At 40.5% G+C, this 15,760-nt stretch overlaps 1 protein-coding gene across 3 annotated transcripts in view; it reads right to left on the bottom strand.

Annotated features, from left to right (window-relative positions):
* The window catches only part of TPST2 (tyrosylprotein sulfotransferase 2), an 86,047-nt gene that overhangs the window by 29,784 nt on the left and 40,503 nt on the right, over positions 1–15,760 (bottom strand). For 2 of the 3 annotated variants that reach the window (XM_063454627.1, XM_063454628.1), the window contains exon 3: positions 9,005–9,912. In XM_063454627.1, coding sequence (XP_063310697.1) covers positions 9,005–9,852 — 848 coding nt within the window. In that variant the 5' untranslated portion in view covers positions 9,853–9,912. Of the gene's footprint in view, positions 1–9,004; positions 9,913–11,894; positions 12,025–15,760 lie in introns of all 3 variants that reach the window. The other variant, XM_063454629.1, reaches the window with a different exon arrangement.

Below are 15,760 nucleotides of genomic sequence, written 5' to 3'. Positions count from 1 at the left end.
CATAACGGGACACATTCTGGGAGAGACAGTACTGAAGAATCTCTCAGAAAACATTTCTACATACCAAGATTGTCCAACTTGACTCAGGCCATTGTACGAAGATGTGTAACGTGTGCTAAAAATAATGCAAGACAAGGACCAGTAAAGCCACCAGGAGTCCAGTTTATGGGGGGACTCCCCATGTCCGATCTACAAATTGACTTTACAGTGATGCCTAAATCGGGTGGACATCGTTACCTGCTGGTAATTGTGTGCACCTATTCAGGCTGGGTAGAAGCATGTCCTACTCGTACAGAGAAAGCAGGAGAAGTTGTGAGATTCCTGCTACGAGAAATAATACCCCGATATGGACTACCCTGTTCTATAGGATCGGACAATGGTCCAGCTTTTGTTCATCAGTGCCTACAACAACTGACTCATATGCTTGGTATAAAGTGGAGGCTTCATACTGCATATAGACCCCAGAGCTCTGGTAAGGTAGAGAGAATGAATAGAACTATTAAGAACCAGTTGGCTAAAATGTGTCAGGAAACCCAACTTAAGTGGAACGTTCTCTTACCCATAGCTCTATTGCGAATCCGCAGTACCCCTACCAGAAGGATGGGCCTCTCTCCTTTTGAAATCATGTATGGGCGACCACCTCCCGTACTTGGTAACTTAAGGGGGGATTTGAGTCAGTTGGGAGAAGGAATTACCCGGCAGCAGGTTGTAGAGTTGGGTAAGACTATGGAGGAGGTACAGAAATGGGTACAAGATAGATTACCTGTGAATATTTATCCCCCAGTTCATAGTTATCATCCAGGAGATCAAGTGTGGATTAAAGAGTGGAATAATGTACCGTTAGGGCCCAAATGGAGAGGTCCTTATGTTGTTCTTTTGTCTACCCCTACAGCGATAAAAGTAGCCGAAGTGACTCCGTGGATACATCACTCCAGGGTTAAACCAGCAGCAGTCGATTCTTGGCAAGTTACAGCAGATCCAGAGAATCCCTGCAAGATCCGGTTAAAACGCACTACTCAGTCGGAGTAACGAGGAACTATTGTGGATTACAAATTTTATTATTTTTGGGATTTGGTGCGTGAGTGAGAAGGCCATAATAAAGCCTGTCCGCCCACCGACGTATAGTTTATAAGCCAGGGAAAGTCTCGAAGGGACTCCTGTGAAGACGAGCAGAACTCCATTCCCTGCAGCCCTTACATCCTGGAAGCTGAGGTGCCTTCGCACGGACGAAGACTGAGGATGACGGCGAAAGATGTGTTTTTGATAGTGTTTATTTATGTGTGTTTTTATATTCAGGAAGGTAGAGGTACCGACACTCCTAGCTGTGAGGTATGCATTAAGACTACGAGAACAGGTAACCATATTTCCCAAACCCTAATTTGGCATTCACAATACGAGTGTAAAGGAGATGTATCGAGATGTAGATACCTAAATATAGATTATAGTGTGTGCCATTTAGGAGTAGGAGAACCTAGGTGCTTCAGTCCGGAGTATCAACCTCGTACAATTTGGTTGACTCTCAGGAATGGAGATCCTCAGGGGACCCTAATTAATAAAACGGTGTTAGAATCCGTACATTCTTCGGGTGTTCTGCTATTTGATGCGTGTAAAGCGATATCGAGTGGTAGAAAGCCGTGGAATGTATGTGGGGATCTTAGATGGGAGAGGACGTATGGGTCTAATGATAAATATATTTGTCCCAGTAGTAAAAATAAATATGTGAGTCCTAGATGCCCAAATAAAGACTATAACTTTTGCCCATATTGGTCTTGTGTGGGGTGGGCGACTTGGGGACAGACAGTAGACAAAGACATGATAGTGACTAAGTTGCCTACCAGTCCATATTGTAGGTCTATGGAATGTAATCCCATCCATATACTTATAAATAACCCCGATAAGTTCTTAGACAAATATGGCAATTTATTTGGGTTTCAAATATACGGGACGGGTTTAGATCCTGGGACAGTATTGTTTATAGGGATAGAGACTGATACGGTATCCTCCCAAACTCATCAAGTATACCATTCCTTTTATGAAGAGATGAGTATAGATAATAAGATCCCCCATAATGCTAAAAACCTGTTTATTGATTTAGCCGAAAGTATTGCCGGTAGTCTTAATGTTACCAACTGCTATGTGTGTGGAGGTACTAACATGGGAGACCAATGGCCTTGGGAAGCAAAGGAGGTAATGTCCGGTTCTGAGGCAGTTGACCAACTAATATCTACACAAGCCGATTATCATATGAGTGTTAGAGGTAAATCTGAGTGGAGATTAAAGACCTCCATCATAGGTTATGTTTGCATAGCAAGGAAAGGAATAATGTATAACACTTCTGTAGGAGAATTAACTTGTCTAGGGCAAAAAGCTTATGATGATGATACAAAGAATACAACTTGGTGGTCGGCTTCAAATGTCTCAGAACCATCTAACCCGTTTGCTAGATACGCCAATTTAAAGGATGTGTGGTTTGATTTATCCATCACATCTACCTGGAGAGCCCCAGCAAATTTGTACTGGATCTGTGGTAAGAAAGCCTATTCGGAGTTGCCACAGGACTGGGAAGGGGCATGTGTGTTTGGTATGCTCAAACCATCCTTCTTTTTGTTACCGATTGAAACAGGTGAGACTTTAGGTGTTAAAGTGTATGATGTGAATCATAGGAAGAAAAGGGGACCCATAGAGATAGGCGCCTGGGAAGATAATGAATGGCCTCCCCAGCGTATCATAGATTATTATGGGCCAGCCACGTGGGCTGAGGATGGTACCTTTGGTTATAGAACCCCTATTTATATGCTCAACCGTATTATAAGATTACAGGCGGTGGTTGAGATTATTACTAACGAGACATCACAAGCGCTCAATCTTCTAGCGAAGCATAACACCAGGATGAGGACAGCAGTCTACCAAAATAGATTAGCCTTGGATTACCTTTTGGCAGTAGAGGGAGGTGTATGTGGGAAGTTTAACCTGAGCAATTGCCGTCTTCAAATAGATGACGAAGGGCAAGCAATAGCTGAGCTTACTAGCCATTTGGTTAAACTAGCGCATGTGCCTACTCAGGTATGGAAAGGGTATAATCCAAGTAGTTGGTTTGGTAGCTGGTATGAGTGGTTTGGAGGGCTTAAGGCAGTGGTAGGTGGAGTCCTACTGATTTTAATGTTGTGTCTACTCCTGCCGTGTCTTATACCCTTAGTAGTTAGGTCTGTGCAAAGCCTGATAGAAAATATAGCAGAGAGGAAGGCTGCTGCACAGATAATGGCGATATATAAGTATAAGGCTCTAGATCAGGGAGAACCAATGCAGGAAGATGAGTGTTAAAAGGTTCACATCATAAGATAAGTCTGGTCTGGTTCAAGGTAACTTGCGGTGTATGCAAACCAAGGTTAAGTGATGCCTCAAGTAATTGTGAAATATCAAGAGGCATCAAAGGGGGAATGTGGTGGAATCTCGGTAAAAATAAATTTAGTAGGCCGAGATTACCACGTGGCATGTGTACGTGCATATGCTGACGTATCGATCAGTTGGTTGCACGAGGCAAGATACGATCAGTAGTGTACGGAGCATGTGCAAGAATACAGGATGTAGTATTCCCCCTCCTCCATTGTGCTGGACAAGCCATGCGGTCAAGCAGGAAGTTAATTCTTATTTGTATTGATTGGTCAAGAGAATGTGCGGGTGGAGCTTAATATGGGAGGAGTTATGTGCCTATATAAGGAGCCTGCACTATTGTCCGGGGCTCAGAACTTGCTGTATTTTGGTGACGCTAGTCCCTCTGAGTCCCGATCGGTGATCCAATAAAGAATCTCTTCCTTCCTGAAGAAACCTGTGTCCATCTCTCTGTGCTTCGCTTCCGTCAGTTTCTCCGGTATCAGTATTGCTGGCTATGATTTAGACAGAAGTGGGTGCTCACATGAGGGCATGCCAGTACACACAATTTAGCTCATCTACCCAAATTGCCATGTATGATTTTCATACCACAGTGTACAGCTTAAATTTTTACTTCTACCTTAAGCCAACTTTAATAATCAATCACATGTTTTGTGAATGACACTTCAATTTTAGGTAGCTCGTAATGTCTTGAATACATTCAACATTAGCATCTCATGAACAATCTATAGCAGGGGTAGGCAACCTTCGGCACTCCAGATGTTGTGGACTAGATCCCCCATAATGCGCTTACACCCATAATGCTGGCAAAGCATCAAGGGAGGTGTAGTCCACAACATCTGCAGTGTCGAAGATTGCCTATGCCTGATCTATAGTCTTATTGTAGCAATGATGGTGTAAATGTCTATATGCAGGATTGTTAACTTCTTTGCTTAAACATGGACAAATGTGTTTTATTTAAATGTGTTTTAAAGGCAAGGAATTTTTTTTTAAAAAAGCAACGCTTTTTAGCCTGCACGTCTAACACTGGATACATTTCTTTCTTACTGAAATTAAAATAACTATAGAATATGTTGCCTAACTGAACAGCCAAACAGCTCAGAGATCAACATTTTGAAAACAGGCAAAATGTGGTTTGAGAAAAACCGTATACTGTGCAGTATAAAACAATTGTTTTAAAATAAGTTTCTGTTTAAACATATTTGACATTTATAATGTGGTGAATGACATGTAGACTATGCACTATTATCAAATTAATTTGTTAATACTCTAAGTGGGTGCTCATGGGACATCAATGCTATGTTGCAATACTCCAGTAGAGTGCACTAGAGGACAACACATTTCTTACTGAAAGAAAGGTAAAGAGAATCTCCGAAGCAGTACTCCAATGGACCTCCAACAACAGTAATAGTCTAAGCATAATGATTGGGACTTCCAATTCATAGGCTAATCTTATTTAACATTCAACTATGCACACTAGGGATAGACTGATTATTGGTTCCGCCAATTATTAGAGCCGATAATCGATATCGGCATTGTAATTTATCGATAACTTCCCTCTGCCACACACACTGCCTTGCCCATCTGGAAAATCCATCTGCCAGCCATCAAGGCACCATGTTGTGCCCTCACATCACCCCTCTTTATATGGTGCTCAGCTGAAGGCAGGAATGTGAGACCGCAAATAATCTACTGTAGTGTTCTGGGCTGGCTGCCTGAAAGTGATAGGAGTGTGATTGCTGCCAGAAATCATACTCCCATTCGTAACAGCACTATACATGCTGGGTCTCAGTCATCCCAGCTTGTACTGGCTGTCAGAGTGTGATCTGTATGTGATTGACGCAAGCATGTTCAAATAATGCCAGACTTGTGTATAAATTGTGTTGCTTTTTCAAAACTTTTAAATGTACAGAATACCGCCACCGGTTATCAGGAATTGGCACAAAAGGTGACAGATAATCCATATCGGCTCTAAAAAAATGATATAGGTGGATCCCTATCTACACAGCATAGAGCGGCTCTATATTACTGCATAAATTAACTACTGAAAACTATTCCTTTGGTCTTTAAACAGTTGAACAAAACACAAACCAGTACAAAAAGTCTTGACTACTAAATATATAAAAAGAGGAGTAAATGAAGGACAGGTCATTATTCACAATACCTCTTGTTAACGGTACATATAAGTGTTTCTTGAATTACAATCAAGGAGTAATAAGAAAGAAAATTGTAGCACACAGGCAAACAAAAACTGTAAAACTGTATTAAATCGACAAGTGTGCCGGAACAAGGTGTATGTTTTACACATTATTGTATTTCACTTTTGTATTACATATTACTCGCTGGAACTGTAGATTATTATCATCACATTGGCAGAGGTGAAATAATATTAAAGTTATAATAATAATAAAATAATAATATTTAAAAAAAAAAAAAAGTTTGGCAACACTTTATTCCCTATTTAAAAGGTCCCTCTGAGTAACAAGCACTTCAGCTCATTTTAGTGGTTACGGTGCTATGACTTTAAACAATTTTGTTTGGTTTCCTTTCAAAGTTTTGTGAAGTTGTTACACACAATCTGGGGCTTTCCTATCTCCCAAAACCCGGCATTTGAACAATATGAAAGATTAATTTCAGCATTATCCAGTCAATCTTGGTCGATAGGATACGAATGTCATCCTAGACCCATTTACACCTCCTATCACGGTCTGCTCACACTAGAACAACTAGAAACCATGCAACCCTCATTCAAATACCCTGCAGTTTATCCTCCTCTACCAACATTCAGTGTGCACTCTGGAACGCCCATTCCATCTGTAGCAATATTAAATCAACAGCCATACACGACCTCTTTATCTCTAATCCCCTCACACTACTAGCATTCGCTGAGACCTGGCTTTCCCCCTCTGATACCGCTACACCAGCCTCTTCTATGTTTCGGTGGACTACAATTCTCCCACACTCCCAGACTCAAGGTGAAGGCATCCTTCTCTCCCCTCAATGTACCTTTCAACCTATCCTCCTTATCCCTGACCTATCCTTTGAACTTCACACAGTCTGCATATTTAAGCCCACTCCTTTAAGAATTGCCATAATCTATTGCCCCCCCTGGTCATTGGAGGCTATTCATTGAACACTTTTCTTCCTTTAGCCTCCTTCCCTAATACTTGGGAACTTTAACATCCCAATCAACAACCTCAACTGCCCTGATGCTGCACGTCTGCTCTCTGTTACCTCCTCCTTTGGCCACAGTGGTCTACTTCAGCAACTCATACAGCAGGAAACACTCTGGACATCATCTTCACCAATCTCTGTACTACCTCTAATCCCTCCAATGTTCCATTTCCTCTATCTGACCACCATCTGCTGACCTGACATCGGCATACCCCGTACCCAAATTTCACCACCCTCAACTCTCCAATCTCGCTGAAACCTCCAGTGCCTTGATCTCCAGCATTTCTCCACCAAACTCTCCTTTACCTATCTCAAATCTCACCTGCCCTAACTCTGCAACCTCACTCTACAACTCCACTCTCTCCTCTTAACTAGACATCATGGCACCTCCTACATTTAAACGCAGCAAGTGCTCCCAGTTACAACCCTGGCACACCAAGCTGACCGGATATCTAAAAAAATGTTCCAGAACTGCTGAACGATGTATCACTCTGCACCTGACTTTCTCCGCTATAAATTTATGCTGCGCTCCTACACTCTGGCTCTTTCCCATTTCACACTTTTAATACTCTCCTTCACCCCGTTGCCACCCTACCACCCAGTCCACCTCAAACTTTGCAACTCACTTCACTGAGAAGATTTCTACAATCCGTGATCTCAAACCTCTCTCCCTTCCCTTCCAATACATCACCCAACCCCACTCACTCCACTGCTCTATGCTTATTCACACCTACTGCAATGGAATAGGTTTCTGCTCTGCTTCGGTCCTCCTGCCCCACCACCTGTTCCCTCGATCCTATTCCCTCATATCTCATCCGCACTGTCTTTCTCTCTTACTCCCACTAAAATTTTCAATCTCTCCCTTTCCTCCAGCACATTTCCTTAACCCTTCAAGCATGCAACCATAACATCAATTCTGAAAAAGCCCAACCTTGACCCAAACTCCCCATCCAACTACCGCCCTATATCGCTACTGCCGTTTGCCTCCAAGATCCTTGAGAGAGTTGTGTATGCGAGATTGACAGACTTCCTCGAATCCAACTCTATGCTTGACCCGCTTCAGTCTGGATTCTGCGCTCGTCACTCCAACAATTTAATTGCTGCAAAATCTCGCGGCCATAACTCTATCCTAATTCTCCTTGATCTTTCTGCTGCCTTTGACACGGTTGATCATCATCAGCTTCTTCTCAATCTCCATAATCTCGGTCTACAAGATATTGCTCTCTCCAGGTGCTCCTCCTACCTCTCCCAGCGCTTTTTCAGTGTTTCTCTGGCTCTGCCTCTTCTACCCAACCCCTCTCTGTTGGCGTTCCCCAAGGTTGATCCCCTACTGTTCTCCGTCTATACTGCCTCCCTTGGTAATCTCCTCAGCTCCTTTGGCTTCCATTATCATTTATATGCAGATGACACGCAAATCTACCTGTCCTCTCCTGATCTCTCTCCGCCCATCTTGACTCGTGTTTCTGACTGCCTCTCCGCGATTTCCAACTGGGTGGCTGCTCACTTCCTTAAACTCAACCTGCCCAAAACAGAACTTCTGTTCTTTCCTCCCTCAGGTGTTGCTACTCCCGTGTCTGTCTCCCTCCAAGTCAACGGCGCCACCATAACCTCTACCTTGCAGGCTCGCTGCCTAGGTGTTCTTTTTGATTCCGACCTCTCCTTCACCCCTCATGTCCAGTCGATCACCAAATCCTGCTTCTTCCATCTCAAAAGCATAGCTTGCATCCGCCCCTATTTAACACCAGACGCAACTAAGGTGCTGGTCCATGGCGTTGTTCTTTCTCGCCTTGCCTACTGCAATCCCCTTCTCAGTGTTCTTACGTGTTCCCAGATTGCTCTGCTGCAATCTATAATGAATGCGGCGACAAGTCTCATTTTCCTGTCTGCCCGCACCATCCCCTCTGTCAGTCCCTACATTGGCTTCCAGTTAGATATAGGGCTCAATTTAAGATTCTGGTGCTTGCTTACAAGTCCCTTCATAATGCTGCTCCAGCCTACCTATCCTCCCTAATACACAAGTAGGTCCCGTTGAGGCCCCTGCGCCCTGCCGATGTCTATCCTATGTCCGTACTTCCACAGCTGATGCTCGCCTACAAGACTTCTCCAGGGCTGCACCTTTTATGTGGAACTCCATTCCCTTCTCCATTAGACTTTCACCCAGTCTCCACTCCTTTAAAAAAATCTTTAAAAACTCAATTCTTGAGGAAAGCATATCATTTAAAGGGACACTATAGTGTCAGGAAAACTGCTTGGTTTGCTGACACTATATAAATAACAAAATAATAATAATAATAAACACATGAATGATGGGCTTCAGAAAATGCAAGCAAGATAATCTGTTACCTTTACTTTTTCGATGTAATGGAAGGTTTACAAACTGGTACCATAATTCAAACAGAAAAAGAAACCACAGAGCAAACTTTCCTGCACCAATACTCACTTTGAAAGGGATACGCCACCAGGTTTTCCAATTAGTTCCTCATGATGCAGGACTGCTTCACTCCATGAAATGCCAAGGAAATCAATAATATCATGCATGGTTTGTTTAGGGTGCAGAACCAGCTGTTCATAGTAAACTGGAAGGCACTTTCGTTGCCCGATTTCTAGACACTGTGCATACATAATCTCTATTGCTTTGTTCCACTTGGTCAGACAATCTCTATAGCTGTTTAAATCAAATCCAGCTATAGTAATTTTTCTTGTGATCATGGAATGTACAGAGGCACGCCCGTCTCGTATCATTAAAAGAAACTTGGAGCTTGGAAACAGTTTTGAAAGGTAAACGGAAGATTTCAATGTAAAAGGGTCCTTGTTACATAGCAATTTTGCGGGCTCCCCATGTTTTGCTATTATTTCCAGTATAAAAGCCTGTACTGCAGCATCCATCACAAGGTCAGTCACACCAGCTTCATCAAGTCGCATTTTTTCACTGCCAGACTTCGACCAAGCCTGCCGCATTGCTAAAATCCGTGGAATAATACGGGTTTCTTCTCCACAACGTACATCTGGATGGGCATCTAGCATAGCTCTCATTAATGTTGTACCACTCCGTGGTACTCCACCAATAAATATTAAGGGCATGTCCTTGCTGTACCTGTACTCAACATTTTTTGAGTCTGTCATAACTAGTTCTTCATTTTCTGGTTTCATAACAGCACGCTTCATGAAGGCTTCATCAAGAATTTGCTGACATGCTAGCATTTGCTGGCCAAGGTGTAATGCTAAGGCAACAAAAATTATGAGGGAAAAGACCAACAGAATCTTCCTCACCGTGAACCGCATTCTCATTGGTCCACATGTGGTTCACAGGAAAGTGACTTTTAGTTTAATAGCGCTTCTACCTGCAAACTGTTGGGAAAAAAAGCAAGTTATAAACGTTTTTTGAAAAACTTGGTTAAGATCAAAAAAGGTTACATTAATATTGTCTGCATCAAAATCAACAAAAGAGAATACTTTTTTTTATTGTTATGACTGCTTCAAATATCATAAAAACAAAATGTTACAGAAAAAAACTAAATGTAGTTAAATTTTCGAATGTGGTACAGCCTCAATCGTCCAGAAGATCACATATATAGAGTAGAGGAGCTGGTGCTGCAAATATTTCATTTTCTATCTGCACTGCTCCTTTAAACCAACTATAATTGAGCCATAGCTTTATGATTGTTAGTCAGCCACTACATGTAGTATTGAAAAGATAATTTAAGATATTCAAATGATCAACAAATGTGTGCTAATTTAAAATCAGTTATGCTGAACATTTGACTATGTGCAAAAAAAAAAAATACACCTAAGATCCATGTCCATGCAAAAGTAGTCAACAGGAGCATAACAGTTAAAAGACACTTTAAGCATCAAAACTACTACATCTTAAAAGGACACTTTATAGTCACCAAAACATTTTTCTGTTTAAAGTAGTTTTGGTGTACAGATCATACCCCTGCAGTCTCACTGCTCAATTATCTGCCATTTAGGAGTTAAATCACTTTATTTATGCATACCTCCCTGCGTGTGACTTTCATAGCCTCCCAAAACACTTCCTGTAAAGAGTCATCTAATGTTTACACTTCCTTTATTGCAAATTCTGTTTCATTTATAATTTCTTATCTCCTGCTTTGTTAATAGCCTCCTGCATGTAATTAAAGTTAAAATTAAAGAGCAGGAGTTAAAAACATTTAAAGAAAGTAACAACTAATTGAAAAAAACAATTTTTTTTTCCAAACAAACTGTGTCAGTCACAGCTAGGTGAGGTGTAGCTAGGGCTGCATAAAAGGAAACCAAAGTGGTTTAACTCCTAAATGGCAGAGAATTGAGCAGTGAGACTTCAGGGCATGATCGATACACCAAAACAACTTCAGTAAAGGGCCACTGTAGTCACCAGAAAACCTACAGCTTAATGTGAGTTTAGTATATGCCTGCAGGCTTTTAATGTAAACACTGCCTTTCAGATAAAGCACTAAAGAACTTTAGCTAGAGATTTATGTAGATATTGGCACTTTTACAAATTAAAGGAATTTAGGAATACAAAGACAGGAACACTAAAGTGCATGGGAGGCAAGCACTGCGCGCAGATTAAGCTTTCCTCATATGAACGCATTGAATCAAAGCTTTCCTATGGAGTTTTGCTTGACTCTGGATGTCCTCATTAAAAGCCTGAGTACATCCAGCATTGTTTCACGGAGACAAATGGACTGATAGGACATACAAATCTTAAACCCTAGTTCAATGTGCACACATTTTTTTTTACTTGCTGTTCAACAGAATATAAAAATATCCTTGCTGTACATATATTGCATTTAGTTTCTCTGACTTAAAGACAGATCCTTAAATATTCTTGATGAGCCAAGAAAGATCACCAAGAGTGATTTGAGATACTCAGCCCCGTCTCACTTTAGCAAATACTAAAACCACTCATTGTTCATTTGCATGGAATGCATAACTAGCTCATTTGTGCATATATGCATATTCAAACAGGCAAGTAGTGATCATTCATATGATGTAAATGCAGCATAAACTTGAAGAATCAACAGTAGGTGTTTTGTTTAGAGCATTTGGTAATACTAACATGGTAAAATCACTGTACAAAACACCTTAGTAATTTTATCCTTGTGAATCTCCCTGTTATAGGGAAGAATGTCAACCTTCACTAGTAACACATCGTTTAAAAGAAAGGCTACAAAACAGTTTGGGGTAAACAGATAACTCAGATGTCAAAATAAATGACTTAATTCAAGAAGGCAAAACACAGTAGTGGCATTCAAATGCAAAAATAAAATTCCTCTGTTAACATTTATAATGTTTCTAATTAACAAAAACATTAGAAATATATTTACCTTTCTAAACTGTAATGGTCTGATTACCTACATGGAGCTCACACTGGTTTCTGTAGTGTCCAACCCATACAGTCTCAAGTATACCATTTTTAGATCATCAAAGAACCCGACAGAGTTATCCAACATTGAGCTGCAGGCCAAAAAAAATAAGGTTATAAGATTAATGGATCTGCATGAATACAACTAAATATTCTAGCCTGATGAGTGCAATGGAAAAGTGTAACACAAAAACAATCATTTTTGGTTGTGAGAAAACCCTATGCTGAAGCAGGTGGATTTAAGATATCAGACAAGTATTTAACATCCAAAAAGGTAACAGTTGCATATTGACACAAGATCAAATTACAAGAGATCATCAGATCTCTCTTGACTGATAGGGACACAAATTTCTCAGTATCTGAGCTGTAAACTGTAAAACTTGTGGCACACATGGCCACAATTAGCTCAATGCTTTACTCTGGGCATCAATACAACGTTAATGCATTTGATATGCATTGGCCTCATTAATACGAAGTATTTTATGCATGCTCAATTTTATATACCGTATATACACGAGTATAAGTCGACCCGAATATAAGCCAAGGCCCCTAATTTTACCACAAAAAACTGGGAAAACGTATTGACTCGAGTATAAGCCTAGGATTACGCAGTGCTGTTAAGGACGTTTTTGCCAATGACATACGGCAGGTTGCTTCCACACTGTCATTTTCTGAAGTTCTGCCTGTGCATAACACTCAGAACGACAGGCGGATGCGTGGACTTTAACTTGTGGCTTGGTGAATGGTGTTGGAACAAGGATTTGGCTTTATTTCTCATGGTGTACAGTTTTGGAATGGAAATAAACTGCAAAAAAAGATGGTTTGCATCTTTCTCAAAAGGGAACAAATGTTCTCAGTGAGCAGTTCAGAGGTCTTGCTAGGATGTATTTAAACTGGGGGGGTGGGGGGGCGCGCAAAAGGGTGTTAAAACATCAATTCAATTGCCCCCCAAAACAAGGACAGAAGGTGCCTGTAGCAAGTGTGTTAAGAAATGATAAGCTTAGAGTCATGTCTACAAATGCTCGCAGTTTAGGGAATAAGATCCATGAACTTGTGGCAATAATGGCAACTGATAGTGTAGATTTAGTCACTGTTACTGAGACATGGTATAATGAAAAAAATGACTGGGACATAGCAATACCAGGGTACTCTTTATATAGAAAAGACAGGGAAGGCAAGAAAGGGGGAGGGGTGGCCCTGTATGTGAAGGATAGCATAAAATCTAGCCTAATAAAGGTTGGTGAGACGAACATAGAGTCCATTTGGGTTACGTTAGAATTTGGTAATCACACAGTAACTCGTGTAGGTGTGATTTATAGGCCCCCAGGACAAATAGAAGAGTTAGATAATCTACTAGTTGAGGAAATAGCTAAAATGACAATGAAGGGGGAAGTTTTTATCATGGATGACTTTAATCTTCCTGATGTGAATTGGAAAACAAAAATAGCTGCTTGTGCCAGGAGCACACATATTCTAAACTCCCTACTTGGATTGTCTCTAAAACAAGTCATTGAGGAGCAAACTCGTAAAGAGGCCATAGTGTTAACAAGTGGAGATTTGGTATTAGATATTACTGTAGGTGAAAGTTTAGGATCCAGTGATCATCAGTCAGTGTGGTTTAATATAAGAACAGTGACTAACACCACACAAAAACAAATGTTTTAGACTTTAAAAAAAAAAAAAAAAAAAAGACTTTTTTTAAAATTAGAATATGTGTAAAGGAGTCATTATCAGACTGGAGCAATCTAAATGGAGTCCAAGAGAAAATGGTATTATTTAAAAGTTGCACTGCTGAAGGCAACAGAAAATTGCATTAGGCTTGTCAGTAAAAGCAAAAGATTCAAGAAGCCACTGTGGTACTCTGCAGATGTGGCCAAAATAGTAAAAAACTAAAAGTTAGGATTTTGGTAATTATAAAAAAACCCAGAGTGAGGAAGACAAAATTATCTATAAGATTAGGCAGAAAGAGGCTAAGCAAGTTATAAGAGCTTCCAAATCACACACAGAAGAGAAAATAGCACAGTCAGTAAAAAAGGGGGAAAAAGATTTTTTAGATACATAAATGAGAAAAGGAAAGTAAAACAAGGATTAGTTAGATTAAAAACAAAAGAAGGAAGGTATGCAGAAGAGGATAAAGGTCTAGCTGACTGCCTCAATGAATATTTTTGTTCAGTATTTACAGATGAAAATGAAGGAAATGGACCTCAGTTAGGAAAAAGGACAAATTAGTAATTTATTACATGTGAGTTTACAGAGGATGAGGTTCTATTTCAACTGTAAAAAGTAAAGACAAATAAGTCAATGGGACCTGATGGAATACACCCAGAGTTATTAAAAGAGCTTAGTGGTGTACTAGCAAAACCATTAACAGATTTATTTAACCAATCATTGTTAACAGGAGTAGTCCCAGAAAATTAGAAGTTAGGGAATGTTGTGCCCATTCACAAGAACGGTAGTAGGGAGGAGTCGGGCAACTATAGGCCAGTAAGCCTTACTTCAGTAGTGGGGAAAGTAATGGAAACCATGTTAAAGGATAGGATTGTTGAACATCTAAAAATACATGGGTTTACTTCAGGGAGATCATGCCAAACTAATCTTATTTTTTTGATTGGGTAACTAAAATAATAGATCAGGGTGGTGCAGTAGACATTGCTTACCTAGATTTCAGTAAGGCTTTTGATACTGTTGCACATAGAAGGCTTATCATAAAATGCAATCTTTAAGTTTGGAGTTCAATATTGTTGAATGTGTAAGGCAGTGGCTGAGTGACAGGCAACAGAGGATTGTAGTCAATGGAGAATATTCGAAGCTTGGGCTTGTCACCAGTGGGGTACCTCAGGGATCTGTACTTGGACCCATTCTCTTTAATATTTAAATATTTAATTAGTGATATTGCAGAAGGCCTTGATGGTAAGGAATGTCTTTTTGCTGATGATACTAAGATATGTGGCTGAGTTGATGTTCCAGAAGGGATAAGCCAAATGCCAAATGCCAAATGAATTAGGTAAACTAGAAAAATGGTCAGAGTTGTGGCAACTGACATTTAATGTGGATAAGTGCAAGATAATGCATCTTGGACGTAAAAACCCAAGGGCAGAGTACAGAATATTTGATAGAGTCCTAACCTCAACATCTGAGGAAAGGGATTTAGGGGTGATTATTTCTGATGACTTAAAGGTAGGCAGACAATGTAATAGAGCAGCAGGAAATGCTAGCAGAATGCTTGGTTGTATACGGAGAGGTATTAGCAGTAGAAAGAGGGAAGTGCTCATGCCATTGTACAGAACACTGGTGAGACCTCACTTAGAGTATTGTACACAGTACTGGAGACCGTATCTTCAGAAGGATATTGATACCTTAGAGAGAGTTCAGAGAAGGGCTAGTAAACTGGTTCATGGATTGCAGGATAAAACTTACCAGGAAAGGTAAAGGAACTTAACATGCATAGCTTGGAAGAAAGACGAGACAGGGGGGATATGATAGAAACATTTAAATACATAAAGGGAATCAACACAGTAAAGGAGGAGACCATATTTAAAAGAAGAAAAACTACCACAACAAGAGGACATAGTCTTAAATTAGAGGGACAAAGGTTTAAAAATAATATCAGGAAGTATTACTTTACTGAGAGGGTAGTGGATGCATGGAATAGCCTTCCAGCTGAAGTTGTAGAGGTTAACACAGTAAAGGAGTTTAAGCATGCGTGGGATAGGCATAAGCATATCCTAACTATAAGATAAGGCTACGGACTAATGAAAGTATTTAGAAAATTGGGCAGACTAGATGGGCCGAATGGTTCTTATCTGCCGTCACATTTTATGTTTCTGT

The sequence above is a fragment of the Pelobates fuscus genome, chromosome 5 (genome assembly GCF_036172605.1).
Source record: "Pelobates fuscus isolate aPelFus1 chromosome 5, aPelFus1.pri, whole genome shotgun sequence".
Classification (NCBI taxonomy): Eukaryota; Metazoa; Chordata; class Amphibia; order Anura; family Pelobatidae; genus Pelobates; species Pelobates fuscus.
This window is presented reverse-complemented; position numbering and strand designations above follow the sequence as displayed.